The 16,737-nt window shown below is 36.2% G+C and overlaps 1 protein-coding gene across 4 annotated transcripts in view; it reads right to left on the bottom strand.

The window, feature by feature from the left end:
- Positions 1-16,737, bottom strand: part of GPATCH2 (G-patch domain containing 2) — a 168,062-nt gene that overhangs the window by 30,136 nt on the left and 121,189 nt on the right. For all 4 annotated transcript variants that reach the window (XR_005385700.1, XM_038586155.1, XM_038586154.1 and 1 more), the window contains exon 8: positions 11,343-11,413. Coding sequence is in view for 3 of the 4 variants with exons in the window: in XM_038586155.1 (XP_038442083.1) it covers positions 11,343-11,413 (71 nt within the window). In the remaining variant the exon portion in view is untranslated. The remainder of the gene's footprint in view (positions 1-11,342; positions 11,414-16,737) is intronic.

A 16,737-nucleotide genomic window follows, 5' to 3' on the forward strand; every position in this document is an offset into this window, starting at 1 on the left:
TGACATTTTTTTCTTTAGCTTACAGTATTGTAAGAATACGGTATTTAATACATATAGTACACAAAGAATATGTTAATCGACTATGTTATCAGTAAGACTTCTGGTCAACAGTAGGCTATTAGTTGGTTTTAGGGGGTGAAAAGTTATCAAAGAAAATCTGACTGCACAGGGGGTTGGTGCCCCTCACATCCCCATATTGTTCAAGGGTCAACTGTAAATTAGGGTGTCACTGAGAAGTAATATTTTCAATGTTGGAAAAAAAGACTATCATCTATGATGGAAAGTACGAAGACACTGAAGGCTTTTATTTGAGCCAGGACTATCAGTATAAGCCAGTATGTTAAAAAAAAAAAAAAAAAAAAAGATCCTAACTCATTTCATTAAAAATAGAAATAATGACATCACTACCATCCAGATTGTACTTTCTAAAACTATTTCCCTTCTTAAAGAAATGGCTGATTCTTGGTCTAGGCCAGGAAAGGTCCAAGGTAGCCTTGAAACTGTAAACATACCAGATGGCTAGGAAGAAAAGCAAAGACTAGTAGAAACAGACTGAGGAACCAATATAAATAATCTTCCATTGCCCAGAAATGGGCCAATTTCAACATCAATTAGGATAATAAATAATAAACTGAAACCCATCAAATGTGTTTAAAATAAATGAGTTAAAAACAAAATAGAATCAAGTTTCACTGGTCACCTTTGGAAAATGTAAGGAACCAATTAATTCTGAAAACTGATAACTGAGGGAAGAGATCAAGTATTTATCTTGTGTTTCCTACATGATCTGTGCCTTCAAAGTAATCAAGCAGTTGAAGAGGGGGAAATTTTTAACAGAAGTAATCCAACCAGTAAGCAAAAGTGAAATGATAGAATTAACATATCACCATTTGGTAACCCTTAATGAATGAATTTGGGATCATCATGGCTAATCAATCATAGAGAGACACAGAAACTAGAGAAGTACAAGATACAGCCTTGGCCAAAACAAAACAAAACGAAACAACCTGAATCTAATCAATTCTCTAGATTTAAATACCAATTACAGGAAACACAAGGGACAGAAGGAATATGGGCAATGACACAATGTAGATAATATCAGCAGCATTCCTCAGAGGTGACAAACTATAGAACAAACAATCTGATTTCTGCCATCGAAAACTTTCAAGGAAAAAAAACAAAGGCTGGCAGGAGGGGATATTTATAAATCAAAGGGAACTTTAAAGAGATGTGTATCAACCAATTGTAAGAGATAGACCTCATTTGGATCCAAATCCAAACAATGTATAAAATAAAACATTACAAAATAATTGGGGAAATGTGACTATCAACTGTATATATTAATATATATTAAGAAGTTTTTGTTTTAATAGATGTGATGATGGTAGTGTGGCTTCTTTTCCTTGAAAAGAGGCTATTATTTGTTAGAGAAACATACTGATGACATTTCATTTGAAGTGATATACTGGATGGGCTTCAGGGCTGGAGGAAGGGATAGGTAGGGATATAGATGAAACTAGGTTGGCCATACACTGATAATTACCCAAGCCACTTGAGAGACACATTAACGTTATATTTTTCTCCATATCTCTGCATATGATAGATTTTCCATAATTAAGTATTGTTAAAAACTGCTTTTACCACCCTGACATTGTAAGTGAAAAGCATCTTTTCAACTCTTAAAACTGCCAGTTTGAAGTCATTCTAGGTTTTCAAATCTTAGTGACACTCTCCATAATTTTTAAGTGATCAAACTTGAAATTAAATTAAGTTATCCATGAAGTCTGATGTCTTCTAGTCTGAGTACGCCTCTGGACTGTAACTTGATATAAAAAGATTACAGAAATCCCTATCTGAGGTTTATTGTCCTTAGAAAGGATAATGCATAGTTTTTATTCCATCTTTCTAATTAGTAATTTAAGCATATGTTCAGCATTTAACTCTAAATGTTTGCCTTTTCCCCAAGCTCAAAGACAGCTGTCCAAGATTTGAATGCCAGAAAACATTTAAATATCAACATCTGTTGAATTATGTTAATTTAGTGTAATATAATTGGGCATGAGTTGGAATTGATCAGAAGTATATGAAATAAACAACGTAAATTCCCAACAATATCTTGGTATACAAACAAATCACTACAGAGTGATGAAAAATATTTCTGAAGAGAAAGGATGAGGAAAAGTACTGATTATAAAGAAGTGGATTCTTTTAAAAACATAGTTCTAACTCTGAGACATTATTTTCTGATTTATTTTTAAAAAATAATTGCCTCCTAATTGAAAGTTAATTAAAGTCAACTACAACAAGGAATAGTTAAGTGTTTAATATTTGAATATTTTTATAAATTATTACATAAAACATTCTAATCACTTATATATGGAGTATCTGTTTTGGACTGCAGGACAATCTCTGCCTATAGTAGTCAAAATTCAAGAGTTGGTGTAATTTCTTTTCTATAGACATAAAATAGTACTTTTAAATTCAAAGTGTTGTCAATGTGGCAGATGAATTTATGAATTTATTCCCCAGGCTGTAAGGTACAAATTATCAAGTAGTAATTGTTGTTTATTATATTCCTGGTTTAAAATATTAACTTGCACGGCACCTCTTTTACTAATAAATTAGGAATGCTTATTGTTTTGGGGAGTGTTCTGGCACATACACACATTGGATGATCAGATCCCCAAACGTACCCATAACGAATTTATAACCTGGGCAGCAGTGGAGATACAGCTGTTGTTAATAGATGGCCCTGCAGGTGGACCACCATCATTTCCTAGGGGAACCATCTCTGGGAGTTAAAGGTTAGTTTTGTGTCCATGCTCATTTAATCACAGGACCAATTTGGAAAGTGCCAACTGTGAAACAGACACCTGTCTGAAGGACATGGACTCCACAAGACACATTTACTGAAAAGGCTTTCACGTGTTACTTTCCATTATTAGAGACTGTGGCCAAATTCAACTGCTGTTCAAGAGGTGAGAGGCTGTGCATACTTTTAGTTATTTGAAAATATTTAATCTATCTACCAGATTTTACAAAAGAGGGGACATTGTCCTGAATATTTCACCAGGAAGTACTTGATTGCTTTTTTAATTTACCACACACTGGAAACATTACCTATTTCCAAATGGCAAATCCCTTTTTTTTGGTCTGTGTGGGTTATTCATAATACAGTGAAAAGCAATCTCTCAAAATTCTAATTGGCTGATTAAGTAATTTTATTTAGTATAGTCATAGTTTAAATAAGTCTCTGTAATCATCAATTTAAAATTTTGGCAAGGAAGGTCAGAATTTCTAGATGCCAAAGGGACAGGAGGCATGAGAACTGGCAATTTGAGAATAGTGCCTTTTTTTTAATACAACAATTTGATCATATAGTATAAAACAGATTAATTCCTTAGAAATCACTTTATGCTGTATATGGGATATTTTTCTAATTATTCTACTATAAATATCCACACCTAGAAGCTATTCAAAAATTTTAAGAAATTAGAACACATATTCAATTAAATAGATTCCAATTAAGCAAATATGGAATGCATACATTTTTATTAAAGGGAATATGTAAATATATTCTATGTGTTCATTCATGCATACATATGAATGGATTAAAAAATCTAAAAGACTCTTTCCTATCTGGAGGATTGGGTAAACTTTTTTGAAACAATGAAATTTAATGCTAATTTTAGATTTAGAAAGTAAAAACAAAGCACTAGACCTTTTACTTTTAACATTAGTATTTGAAAGCAGTTTCAAGTCATTATTTTGGACATATAAAGTATATAAAACATGAAATGTTATGTGATCTAGGTTGCTTTAAAATATGGTGTTGGGTTATTAGTTTAATATGACAGAAGAGGATTTGTTTTAAAATCCTAAATTTGTTAACATAGGGTAGGTAACTTCTCATCTTAAAAATTAACATGAAGCATCACTTTGTTAATACGTTTAATTTTGTTGATACATTTCTGTGAAAAGCAACACTGAACAGATCTAGTCCATGTCATTAACCAGTACTCTAATGAACAGTTATTCTGTCCCAATTTATTAACAGCTGCTCAAAAATGTAGTAATTAATAGTTTCATTTATTTTTGGCAAACCTGCAAAATGACAAATAGTTTTGTATCCATTGCAAATTAGATCTCCTTCTCCAATAACAGATGACACTATGGGGAAGACTAAGCAAACCTAATCCTTGAACATCTTTGGATCTTTAGGAGATCAAATAAAGAACAGCTATAATTCTTTGTTACAGTTGCAACACAACATAGTGATCTGTATCATCATATAAAAATGAATATGTTCTATATTCAAGGTTAGAAGACCTGATGGAAAAAAGCTGACTTTGGGGCAGCCCCGGTGGCTCAGCGGTTTAGCGCTGCCTTCAGCCCAGGGCCTGATCCTGGAGACCTGGGATCGAGTCCCGCATTGGGCTCCCTGCATGGAGCCTGCTTCTTCCTCTGCCTGTGTCTCTGCCTCTCTCTCTCTCTCTCTCTGTGTGTGTCTCTCATGAATGAATAAATAACATCTTTTTTAAAAAAAAAAAAGAAAGAAAAAGGCTGACATAAATGTGTGTGTGAATGGTGATGGGATTCTGTTTTGATTCTCTTATGGAATCTATTGTCATTCTTTTTTCTATTGTCATTTTTTCATTTTAGGAGACTCTTTGCTAATCAGGCAAGATGACAGGAAAATAAAGGTTCATTTCTTCCTCCTCAGTATTAATCACTAAATTAAGAAATAGAACACATAGTATCGAGGGATTATCAAATTATTTGATGCTGAGTAGATGATAAATGTAATGTTACTAAAAACTAAGTAAAAGTGAATTAACACAGTTTTTAAAAGGTATTTTAAGATACTAAGTAAAATTTGATAATATCAACAATAGAAATGTTCTTGCTTAATTTCAAATTATATATCAGTTAGATGATTCAGCCTTTGAATTATCTAATTGGAGTTTTGAATGAGGTGAAGGTAGAGAAAAAGAACTTTCTAACTCTGAGAAGTATACAATTGTATTTGACTACTGAAATAAAAAGGGGAAGGTCTGGATTCAAATACGGAATTTAGGAGAAAGATAAAGGTTGAAGAAATAAATCTAGATGTCACTAGGTTTTCATTTCATTTTGGCTAATAATCTCTTGCATGCAATGGCCACTCAAAAACTATGTCTGTTAATTATTAAATATTGACAGTGATAGGTAACAAGCAGTGGTTTTTAAAAATTACAATTATTTGCACTTTCACACATTTGTTTTTTGAAAGAATTTTGTGTTTCCTTAAGCTTCATTTCCTTAAGCTTCATTTATGTTTTCAAAGGTTTTAAGGTATATAAAATTTGAGAACAGCATGAACAAACTCTGAGACACTCATTCAATATTAGATGAGAAACAATATACAATATTCCTAAGACAAAATGCCATTTAAGAAAATGATAGAAAACTCTGAAGAAATGGAAGAATGACTGGCAAATCGAACCTCAGACTAGTCAAACGGAAGAATCAGATGGGAATAATCAGTACAGGTGAATGCAAGACAGGAGACACGCAACTTCGTGCACTGGCAGTGCAAAATCTTGGGCGAACACATCAAGTGAACATAAGAGGATACATTTATGATGAAAATTTTTCACTCCACTCAGTCTCTGGCCCATTTACTGTATGATAAAGGGCTCCCCGCCGGCAAATAAAAATGAAGCAACAAACTAAAAGGAAGATGGGTAAGACTATCATTTGAATCAATGGGATGACGTTGTGCCTCTGTTTATAATTAGAGTTTGTTTAAATGAGTTTACATTACATCTATGTTAAGAATCAGTCGGAAGTTTGATTACAGGACCTATTAAGTATCATGTCTGAGAAGAAGGAGAATGCTAATTATGTTTACAACAAACGTAAGAACAAATAAAACACATTTATATTTCATTAACAACTGTCTGGATATGATGGGATGGCGTGTGATGCCGGGCACTGTTGTTGGCTCCTGGAGCACAGGGCGATGTGCAAGGAGTGAGAAGCCAGGTAAGAAATCCAAAGGAACACTGTCCTTTTGGAGGAGGAAGCACAGGATTCTATGAAAACCAGAGTCCGATGTTGATGAGATAGAGCTTCCCGGGAGAACAGGCTGAAATGATCAAAGTAGGCTGTTTGTTTAAAGGAGACTCATAGGTTGTCACCTCTTCCGTACTGTTAGACATAAAACAGTCTCAGAGTTGGAAAAGACACAATTCCCCTGCACCCACCATCGTCCATCAATGGAGAGAGCCTAGATGAATGTGGAAGTGAATGTGGGCAGAAGAGAGAAATGCCCTAAATTGGATATCTAGAAAACCACCCAGCTGGATTATTGTTAGTGGCCTTGGTAAATAAGAAACCCATCTATGCAGGTCCTGAAAATCCCTCCAGAGCTGAGGGTGAGAGGTACTACCCTTCACGGGCTAGAGCCACGACTGGGCCACCTGTATCCAGGCAGAGCTCCGAGGGGGTGGGGGGTGGGGGATGCCTACCTGAAGAGCACGCTGTGGCCATGCAGGTCGGAGTCTTGACTCTGAGTCATTAATGGCAGACCACTTGTGCATTTATCTTTTCTTACCTGCCTGGTATGGTTTGGGAGTAAATGATCCCAAAATGTATTGATTTAAGGCATTACAGTTCTCTTCTCTAACCTTTATATTTTCCACAAGTTGAGAAAGGGAAGTGCAGTCACTCATCCAAAAGGGGTATGAAAAGTCAAGGCAATATTACAAATATTAGAAAGAAAATGGCTTTCAAGAAAGCAACATGGAAAAAAAATACATGTAAATAAGGAGGGTGAAGAATTTTTGTCTTGCACTTAATAAAACTTAAAACAAAAATTAAAGGCGAGTAAGTCTTTCTCTCCTTGTGCTTATTTCTCCTTCACGGATTGCCCCGTGCCTAACACAAATGTTACCCTTCGAGACACAAGAAAATAAACTACATCCACAAAACAAGACACAGAGGATATACGAAAGGAATGTTCAAAGACACAAGGCGAGCTCTTGGAAATGAAAAGTGTGAGAGTATTTTTTGATCGATGAAAGGTTTGGGGCATCACATTGATTACATTGCCCAGAAATCTTTGAAGACAACAATATATAAAAGAGACATTAAGAAAAATTGGAGGATCACTGGAAGGCACTCCAAACATCCCAATCCTAAGAGAGCAGAGGAAATGGACACCACAGAGAACTCCAGGCACGGGAGTAATGCCTTCAAGATCCTGAGGCAAAATGGCTCCCAAACCAGAATTCCATCCTCAGCTGAAGCAATCAGTGTAAGACTAGAATAAACAGATTTTCAGACATGCAAAGTGCAACTGTTCTCTTTCTCAGAAAGCTTAAGAAAAATAATGGTGTGGGATCCAGAGAATAGGAAGTCCCATGTAGGAGAGATGAAGGACATCCCCAGGATGAAAATGGAGAGAGAGATCACAGGACATCAGCTGTGTCGCAGGTCCAGACGGCAAACAGTTGAGAATGGATCTGAGGGGCGGACAGCTCCAAGAGGGATGCCACCCAAAGAAAGAATTGAGAGGAACTACACTTCTGCGTAGAGGTGGTTGATGAACGGGGGTGAGGCACACAGAAAACAAAGCAAATGAAAAACAAGACAGTTATCTCCATGACAACGGGAAAGTGATACATCTATGAATAATATTTACATACATAATCACATTAATGCAAACAATGAATATTGATTTGGTCTGACGATTATGATATAGCTACTAGAGAGAAAGAGAGAAATGCAGATATGGGATATGTGTGTGTGTGTGTGTGTGTGTGTGTGTAGGACACACAGCAGGAAGTCAATAGTAACACCAAACTAAGAACTTCAAGAAAGAGTGATATAAGCATGTAATTTAGGTTGATACTAGAAGAAATGGATAAAATGGTTGAAAGTGGTTTCCTCTGGCTGGTGAAATTGGAGAATGGGGAAGGACAGGGCTGAGGCCTGCTGTACTTTCTCATAAGTCTTACAGAATGATTTGACATTCTAAACTAGGTACAAGAAAAAATGATAAAAAAAATAAAATTGAAAAATGCTTAGAAAACACACACGTGGGACTAACAATACCATACTTGAAATAACATACTTGATTCAGAATTTGAGCTCCTCCATTGTCAATGCTTTATAGGAATTTATAGGCACTAATTCATCTACATCTGACAACAGTGTTATGAAGTAGGTATGGCCATTTTCCCTATTTCATAGATAAGTAAACTGAGGGACAGAGAAGTTAAGTGTTTTGCCCAAGATCACCCAGCTCTAAGTGGTGAAATGGGGAGTAGAGTCAGAAGAAACCCCCATAAGGACTCAATCAGAGCACTTTACTGACCCAGAAGCAATTTTGAGTGCATTCTACAAATACTTTATGTAATGAATACTTCTTGCCCATGTATCAGGTGTTGTTTTTGGTACTGGGGATATACCAGTGAGTAAAGCAAAGACCCTCCTCTCATGAAGCTTAAAGGGAGGGGTAAGAAGGCGAATCAGGAAGACAGATCAAGTAGAGTCTGACGGTTTGGGTGGAGAGTGAGCACTTTTTTAAATTGAGCAGAGACTTGAAGGAAATGGGGAGCAAGCCATAAAGATAGTTGCAGGGAGAGGGAAGAGCCCATGCAAAGGCCCTGAGATGTGAGTGGGGTCGGTGTGCTGGGGGAATAGGACAGAGGCCACTGTGCAGGAGTGGGTGAATGAGAAAGTGGGAGAAGATGTCAAGGAGGAAGCAAAAAGGTCCGGGCCAGATCACAGACGGCCTTGCAGGCCAACATAAAGACTTTGGCTTTTACTTGTAATGATATGGAAATCCAAGGAGGATTTTATTTAAAGAATTTTAAGAAGATCTTTATTGAGGTGTAGCTGACATAAGCAAAATGCACAGTTAAAGTGTATAATTTGATAAGTTTTGACATATATACATGTGAAACCATCATCACACTCAAGATAATGAAGGTACCCATTACCCCAATAGTTTCTTTTTGCCCCTTGGGAACCCCTGCCTCCAGCTCTTCCCTGGCCCTCGTCCCATGGCCACACAAAAACTCTTCTGCTTCCTGCCAATTTAACCTGCTATTGTTGTCCACTCTCTTAGATTGTCTCTTGAAAAGTCCTATGAATCACAATTATCATCACTTCATATAAACAATGGTTGTTGACATTTACCTAAATCTTAATCATTTTATTTGCTCTGCATTGATTCTTGAATCTCAGATTTTTCTTGGGAGATCAGTTTTTGGAAACCCATCCTTTAAAAATTGTTCTAGTCAACATCTGTTGATAGTAAATGTTCTTAGTTTTTGAAAATCTGAAAATGTGTTTAGTTCACCTTCATACAGGAAAGATATTTTTCTAGATGCCCAGTTCTAGGTTGTCAGTGTATGTTCACCTAGAAATCTGGAGATGAGTCTACTGTGTTCTGGTTTCCTTGTTGCCATGGAGAAATCTGATATATAGCGATCATGCCTTTGCAGACAGTTTGTCCTTTCTTTCTGTATTCTTTTGAGATCTTCTCTTGTTTTTGGTGTACTACACTATACTACTAGGTGTGGATTTCTTTTTATTTATTCTACTTAGTATTCACTGTGCTTTCTGTATGTGTATCTATGAATTTATAACTTTAGTCAGCTTTGGGAATGCGTAGCCAATACTCATTAAATATACTTTTTTAGCTCTTCTATATTCCTTATCAAAGACTCTGATTAAATATATCTTAGACATTTTTCCATCTCCTTGTATTTTTATGCTATATTCTGGTCTATTTCTTTGGATATATCTCCATTTCATGAATTAGCTCTTAACAATCATATTTCTCATTTTATTTATTTTTTAAAGATTTTATTTATTTATTCATGAGAAAGACAGAGCGAGAGAGAGAAAGAGAGAGAGAGAGAGAGAGAGAGACGCAGAGACACAGGCAGAGGGAAAAGCAGGCTCCATGCAGAGAGCCTGACGTGGGACTCCAGGGATCCCGGAGTTTCCAGGATCACGCCCTGGGCCGAAGGCAGGCGCCAAACCACTGGGCCACCAGGGCTGCCCATATTTCTCATTTTAAACAGTTATATGATTTTTATTCAATTTTGCCTGATTAATTCCAATAGTAATCTGTTGCTTGTTCATTTTATTTCTATAAATATTTCATCCATAATTATTTTCAAATATTTTATTTTTATTTTATTCATGAAAGAGAGAGAGACAGTGAGAGAGAGGCAGAAGCAGAGGGAGAAGCAGGCTCCCTGTGGAACACGGAGCCCGACATGGGACTTGATCCCAGGACCCCGGGATTATGACCTGAGCCAAAGGCAGACACTTAACCGACTGAGCCACCCAGGTGCCCTTCATCCATTTATAATCTGTACACATTTTGTACAGATGATTGCTCTAATTTTAGAAGCTGCCATTCTTAGAAGTAAATATATTGGTTTTATGTTGACTATCATTGGGGGTCGACTTATATGTGTGACAGTTTTTGATTGTCTAAACTAGGCTGAATAGATAGGATTTACATTAGGTTCTTCAGGTATCGAGTGGGTTCTCAGTTGAGGTTAAGTTGTCCAACATTGTACCTTAAAGCAATACTGCTTGCTTGGGAAGGTTAAACACAGCGACTGGTACAGTAGCAATGGGAAGCAATGGGATGCAGTGGTCTGAGGGTCTGAGGTCAGTTGTCTTATTAAAAATTGAGTAAGTATAAATCTCAGGGTGGTCATTCTGATCAATATTGTGATGGCCATTTTCATCTAAATAAAAGTCAAGTCTTCAGAAACACCACATGCAACATTTGAAAATATATGTCTAAAACAACTGAGGCAAATTCTTTCTGTTAAAGGAAAAAAAATAACATTTCTGGCAATATAAAATGAGTAAGAACCTAGAATCACATCTTAAAAAGAGTATATTTTCTAAAGATTCATTTCTATCTTATTAGAATAAATATTCATGTTGCTCTCTCATAAGGTCTAAGTACCATCTAAGTTTGGGGAGGAAAGATTAATTCTACTTTTTTAAATTAAAAGCTAAAATGATTATTATAAATCTTGATCTAGTATTCATTCGTTATGAGAAACAGAAATTTTCTTTTTAAAATTCATTCTTTATTTTTCACCAGCTTCTTCAAAATAGAAATAAAATGGTATTTCTCATTACTAGTAATCCTGAAACAGATTCTAATCAACGATGTGTAAAATATTTCAAACTGGCTCTTCAGAAGGCAACTTCAAAGGCACCTCAACTCTAACTCATCCATTCATACTGGTATGGGGGAAAGAAGAGGTACATGACTTAATGAGCAGAATTAAAAGTGGTTTTGAATTGCTTACCTGCTGGCTGTTTTCACAGAACAGTTTTTCTTGTGTCCTCTTTCAGCTCGGTTATCTCTCAGAAGCTGATGCTATACAAAGTGTTAAGACAAAGTTGTAGAAACAAAAATATTTTCATTATATTATTTTGTAAGTAGAAGAGTGTGTTCTTCTCACTCAAAGGGACACCATTTGTGCACTTCTGTTCACTTTTTTTTTTCCCCTACTGGTTTGTCTCAAAACAAAGACCATTACTCTTGCTGGAGATGCCACTGCTACTAAAACTGTTTTTAAGGGTTGGCAATCCAGCGCTGTCCTGACAGTGAAACCGCTCTTGTAGTCACTTAAAATACAGCCCAGAGCTGGAAGGTGTAGAACTCACTTATGATCCTAGTTCTCTGGAGTAGTCTTGGGTAAGTAATATAACCTCTCTTGTCAATGGCCTCTACCATTGCATTCAGCTGTGAATTTTCTGAGACTTTCATTTATGCTGACATAAAAGATCTAATATTTTCTCTGTATCTTCTGGCCTAACATGGTAAGGGAACACACTTAAAACATTCGTTTTCAATGAAATTATTGGCTTGGAAATATATAATTAGAAAGTATGTATATATATTTGATCGCTTTCTCAAAATGCCTCACCATCCACTTGCTTTCACACTTGCTTTACCCTAACTAATTGGAAAGAAAAAAACCCCGAGTAGTCAATACTCTATACTATGTGTTCGCTCAAACTGTAGCTTATCTTATTTATGCAGAAATATAATTATACACAAGACTGGGCCAAAAAGAAGTTGCACAGTTTTTAGAAATTAACTTTAAAAAAAGTAGAAATCTTAAAAGTAATAATGCAGGCTAGATCTAGGTTCTAACCCCAGCTGTGCCAGGAACTGACAAGTTACTAGGTTTTTTTTTTTTTTTTTTAATATTTTATTCATTTATTCATGAGAGACACACACAGAGAGAGAGAGAGAGAGAGAGAGAGAGAGAGGGGCAGAGACACAGGCAGAGGGAGAAGCAGGCTTCATGCAGGGAGCCTGATGTGGGACTCGATCCCAAGTCTCCAGGATCACACCCTGGGCTGAAGGCAGCTCTAAACCGCTGCGCCACTAGGGCTGCCCAAATTACTAGGTTTTAATAACAGGTTTGCCATTCACAAACTGGATAGTCTTAGGCAAAGTATTTAACCCACATGTCCATCTGTAAAATAGAGATAATATTATCCACTGGTAGAGTTGTTGTGAGTGTTAAACAAGATAAATCATAGAAAATGCTTAGCACTAACACCAAAACATAAGAAGTGGAGAGCAAAATGGTTCAAATACTACAATTATGATAATAATTAATGAACCTGGTTGTCAGTGGGTATTGTCTTACCAGTAACAATACCTTTTGATAAAAAAACTGCTTTAAACTATTTAATGACATTATTTGGAATCAATTATTAGTGGCATTTGGCCATCTTTGAGGGAGAATAGAACTTATTAATTAGATCATCAAGGATGTGGTTAGGTCGTGTATTTTTCCAGGACTGTCTTAATTAAGTAAGTGTACCTTAATTTCTCCTGCATAGTTACTTCGTTCTTTCCCCACTACTACAATCCATCCTGGTCCACACCATCATTTGCTCTTACTTGCAATGGCCTCCCTGCCTCCAGACTCACTCCTACCCAGTCTATTCTCCACACTGCCGCCAGTAATTCTAAAATTAGATCTGGTTCCATTACTCTCTGCAGAGAAACCCTCAAATCTTGTACAAGGCTTTCATGGCCCTTCATAATTTGATTACATTTCTAAACTCTTAATTTACTATGCTTCCTCCTATCCCCAACCTAACTAACTTTCCTACTTCCTCTTCTTCTTTTTCAAAAATTTTAATCCCAGTAAAGTTAACATGCAAGCTATATTAGTTTTAGGTGTATAAAATAGTGATTAGGCAATTCTATACATTACTTAGTGCTCATCGTGATAATTCCACTGTTATTCCTCTGCGCCTATTTCACCATCCTTATACCCACCCCTCCCTCTGGTAATGGTCACTAATGCCCTTCTTTCTAAATTACATATCCCCACCATATTGAACTTTTTAGTTTGGGGTGTGTACCACATTCTCGCTCACCTTTGGCCCTTTGCTTCAATTATTCATTCTACTTGCTCCAAGATCCAGCACAATGTCTGATACAGCTTTAGTGCTCAATAACTATTTGTTGAATGAATGAATGATTGAATAAATGTGATAAAGAAATAGGGAGTGAGATTTAGTATCTGATAGGTAGCTGACGCTCTATCTCATTATCACTACATATAGAAAATGGCAACCATTTATCTTAAGTCCATTAATCTGAAAGTGTTTCAATTTAGAAACACTTCGTACCATGAAAACGAAATTGTTTCTGAAAATAAAAATAATTAATTACTTTGGCATTTCTAAGTCTAGTGCCTTTTAAAAAATATATATACAAACCAACATTTGTGACACAGATAGCCAGAGGTGAGACGATAAAATCTCTATGTCCACCTGAAATTAATAGTAGTGGTTAACTAACTTTTCTAATTTTAAGATAAAAGACAGATACGTGAACGCTGTTTCTGCAGTTTGTTAAGACAGTTACAGCAAAGAACTCAAAATCCCAAACACAACTTTATGAGATAAGAATTCTATAGTTTAGTTTTGAAAATGCAACTGTAATGACCAAAATAAATATTAGGCTCTACCTACTTAGAGATGTGAATAGTTCTGAGAGGCCACCATTTGGATCAACTTAAATGAGACAGCACCTTCTCTGAACTCTGTTAGAGCTCCTTCTATGAGATTCATATGAGAATTTCTTCTCTTCCTCAAATTTACAGTTTTGATGGACTTTATGTATAAAAGGAGACAAATACCTGAATTATGAAATGCAATGCTTTTATATTAAAAAGCCATCACAAATTTTCTCACCTTATCAATAAAAGTATAAATCTAGGTGCACCTTTGCAAATTTAAAATCAAACCCAGATAAAAAAATACAAACTCAGATCTAAGGTCATGAATCCAGTACGTTAACATGGGAGGCTAGGCCTTGTAAGGGGCAAAGATGAAAAAAAATTAATCCAGAATGTTATTAGAATAGAAAACATATATTGTATTTGAAAGATTCTCAACACATTTCTGCTATGGCCCAAAGAACAAGAAAAAGGACGGCAGGGTCGGGGTGGGGTAGGGGGCCAAATCAGGTCATGAGTTCATGGTCAAAGACACAAGCGTTCTTGAGCTCTGCTCTAAGAAGCAAGAGTAGCTTATCAGGTTTTGAGACATTCCTCACTCTTCTTACTGATAATTCTTCTCATTCCTTGGCCTACTATCCGTGTCACAAGTGAGGTCAACTTTCAGGATTCTGACTCAACCATGTCAACTCTGATTAATAACAGAACTTCTGAATATGGTGCGAAGTGCTTCTTACCTTCCAACTTTCAGATTGCTGGACTTAGGCCAGATGGAGACACAATTCCCTGATTAGTGACCTGCAGATGTATATTAAAAAATGACTCACATAAGAATTACATTAAACTTCATAAACACAAAACCTAGCGCAATGTGAGGTTTACAAATAGTTCACAATTTTTAAATCTACGTAGTTAAATCAGGAAGAGAAGTGTTCCTTGTGGATAATGGTTCTTACTATTGAAAAGGGAGCTGGGAATTTCTACAGCTCTTCATAATATTTTTACAAGATTAGTAAATGTTTCGAATCCATAACACAAGGGAAGAAGCCAAGAGAAGAATTCTTCCACAGTAATCCTGTCTTTACCACCTGATATTCAGAGGTGTTCACTTAGGACTGTTTCTGTTAGTGGCCACTTCTCAGAAATTTCTCAAATGCCTACAAAAGAGTTTCAGGTCTCCTTACACATGGGCTCTCAGTGTCCTCACCCTGAAAGGAAAACTAAGTACTATCTAAACTGTGATCTATGACACCTTAAGATACTTGTAAATTTGGTCAAAATGTCAAACCATTTGATGTTCAAAGAGGAAAAATTAGAATTCAGTAAGACCAGAAAAAAAAAAAATCTTCATATAGCTTTCTTCTTCCTTCCACTTCTGAACTGGCTTTATTTCTCTTTTGAGGCCTTTGTAACTGCCCTCTCTGTGGTTTTCTCAAACATTTCATAACCTACTATCATTATTGCCTTCCTGCCCCAGATAACAACCACCACCATGTAGTTTTTCTAAATACTTTCTTCTGTAAAGCTAGCGAGTACCTTATGGATAGAGGCTGATGGATAACAGTTATTTACTGAATATGTAGTATAAGAGTGAGAAATACCCCTGGTGTCCGTGGATATGGGATTTAGCACTAAAGAACAGAAAGAGGAACTCTAAGACAGGGGAGGTAGAAAGGCATGGGCTTTCCAAAAAAAAAAGTGGGGTTAATGTCATCGTTTCTTTATGTTGCTAGGTGGGTATGGGAAAAATGAAAGGTGATCATGCACGCTAACAGTCATTCATTCAACAACATAGTGAAGGATTTTACACTTCTTCACCATTTTGAATTTCATCACTTGCACTGAGATCTATTCAGCAAGGTTTACTGTGCTAGAGTTAGATTTGAGTGGAATTAAATTTTTCTCCCTCAAAATAGAAGTGGTCTGTATGTGTGGTTTGTACATGTACACAGAGGAACAGACATTCCTCAGTATTCGTTCCATATTTACAAATTTGCCTATCTGCTAAAATTTATTTGTAATGCCAGCATCAATACTTCTGACACTTTTGCAGTCCTTCATCGACATGTGCAGGGTGGTAAAAATTTGGGTCTGCTGTTTCACACGTTCTCAGCTGAGGCCTGGGAAGTCCATGCTTTGCTTGTTTCAGCTCTCACGGTGTAAACAAGTATCTTTTTTTTTTTTTTTTTTTTGCAGTCTGTATAGTGCTGCATTTTCCCCATTTTTGTGTTCTTGTTTTTGATTCTATCATTTAAAATGGTCCCCAAGTAATAGCCTGAAGTGCTGTCAAGTGTTCCTAAGTGCAAGGCTGTCAGGGACCTTCCAGAGGAAATATGGGCATTAAGTAAGCTTCCTTCAGGTATTAAGAATCAATGATATATATTAAGGTATCATTAAACATAAACATACATCAAACAAGAATATGTATTGATCGATCAGTAAATGAAAACGTGGTGACCTCTCAAGAACCTAACTTTATATTTCCTGAGGAGCAGTGTCTCAGCATTTGCTACTTTACTGTTCACATGGACTTTAGAGAACGTAGCTACTGCCCACAACAAGAATCAACTGTACTCATCAATTAATGATCTACATTCGAGACAGAAATCTGGAATCACGTATCAAAGTTTAAACAACAGCCAATTCAAAAATTGGTCAAAATGATCTTAAAAATTAAAAAACAAAAAAGAATTGGTCAACTTTCTTC

The sequence above is a fragment of the Canis lupus genome, chromosome 38, assembly GCF_011100685.1.
Source record: "Canis lupus familiaris isolate Mischka breed German Shepherd chromosome 38, alternate assembly UU_Cfam_GSD_1.0, whole genome shotgun sequence".
In the NCBI taxonomy this organism is placed as follows: Eukaryota; Metazoa; Chordata; class Mammalia; order Carnivora; family Canidae; genus Canis; species Canis lupus.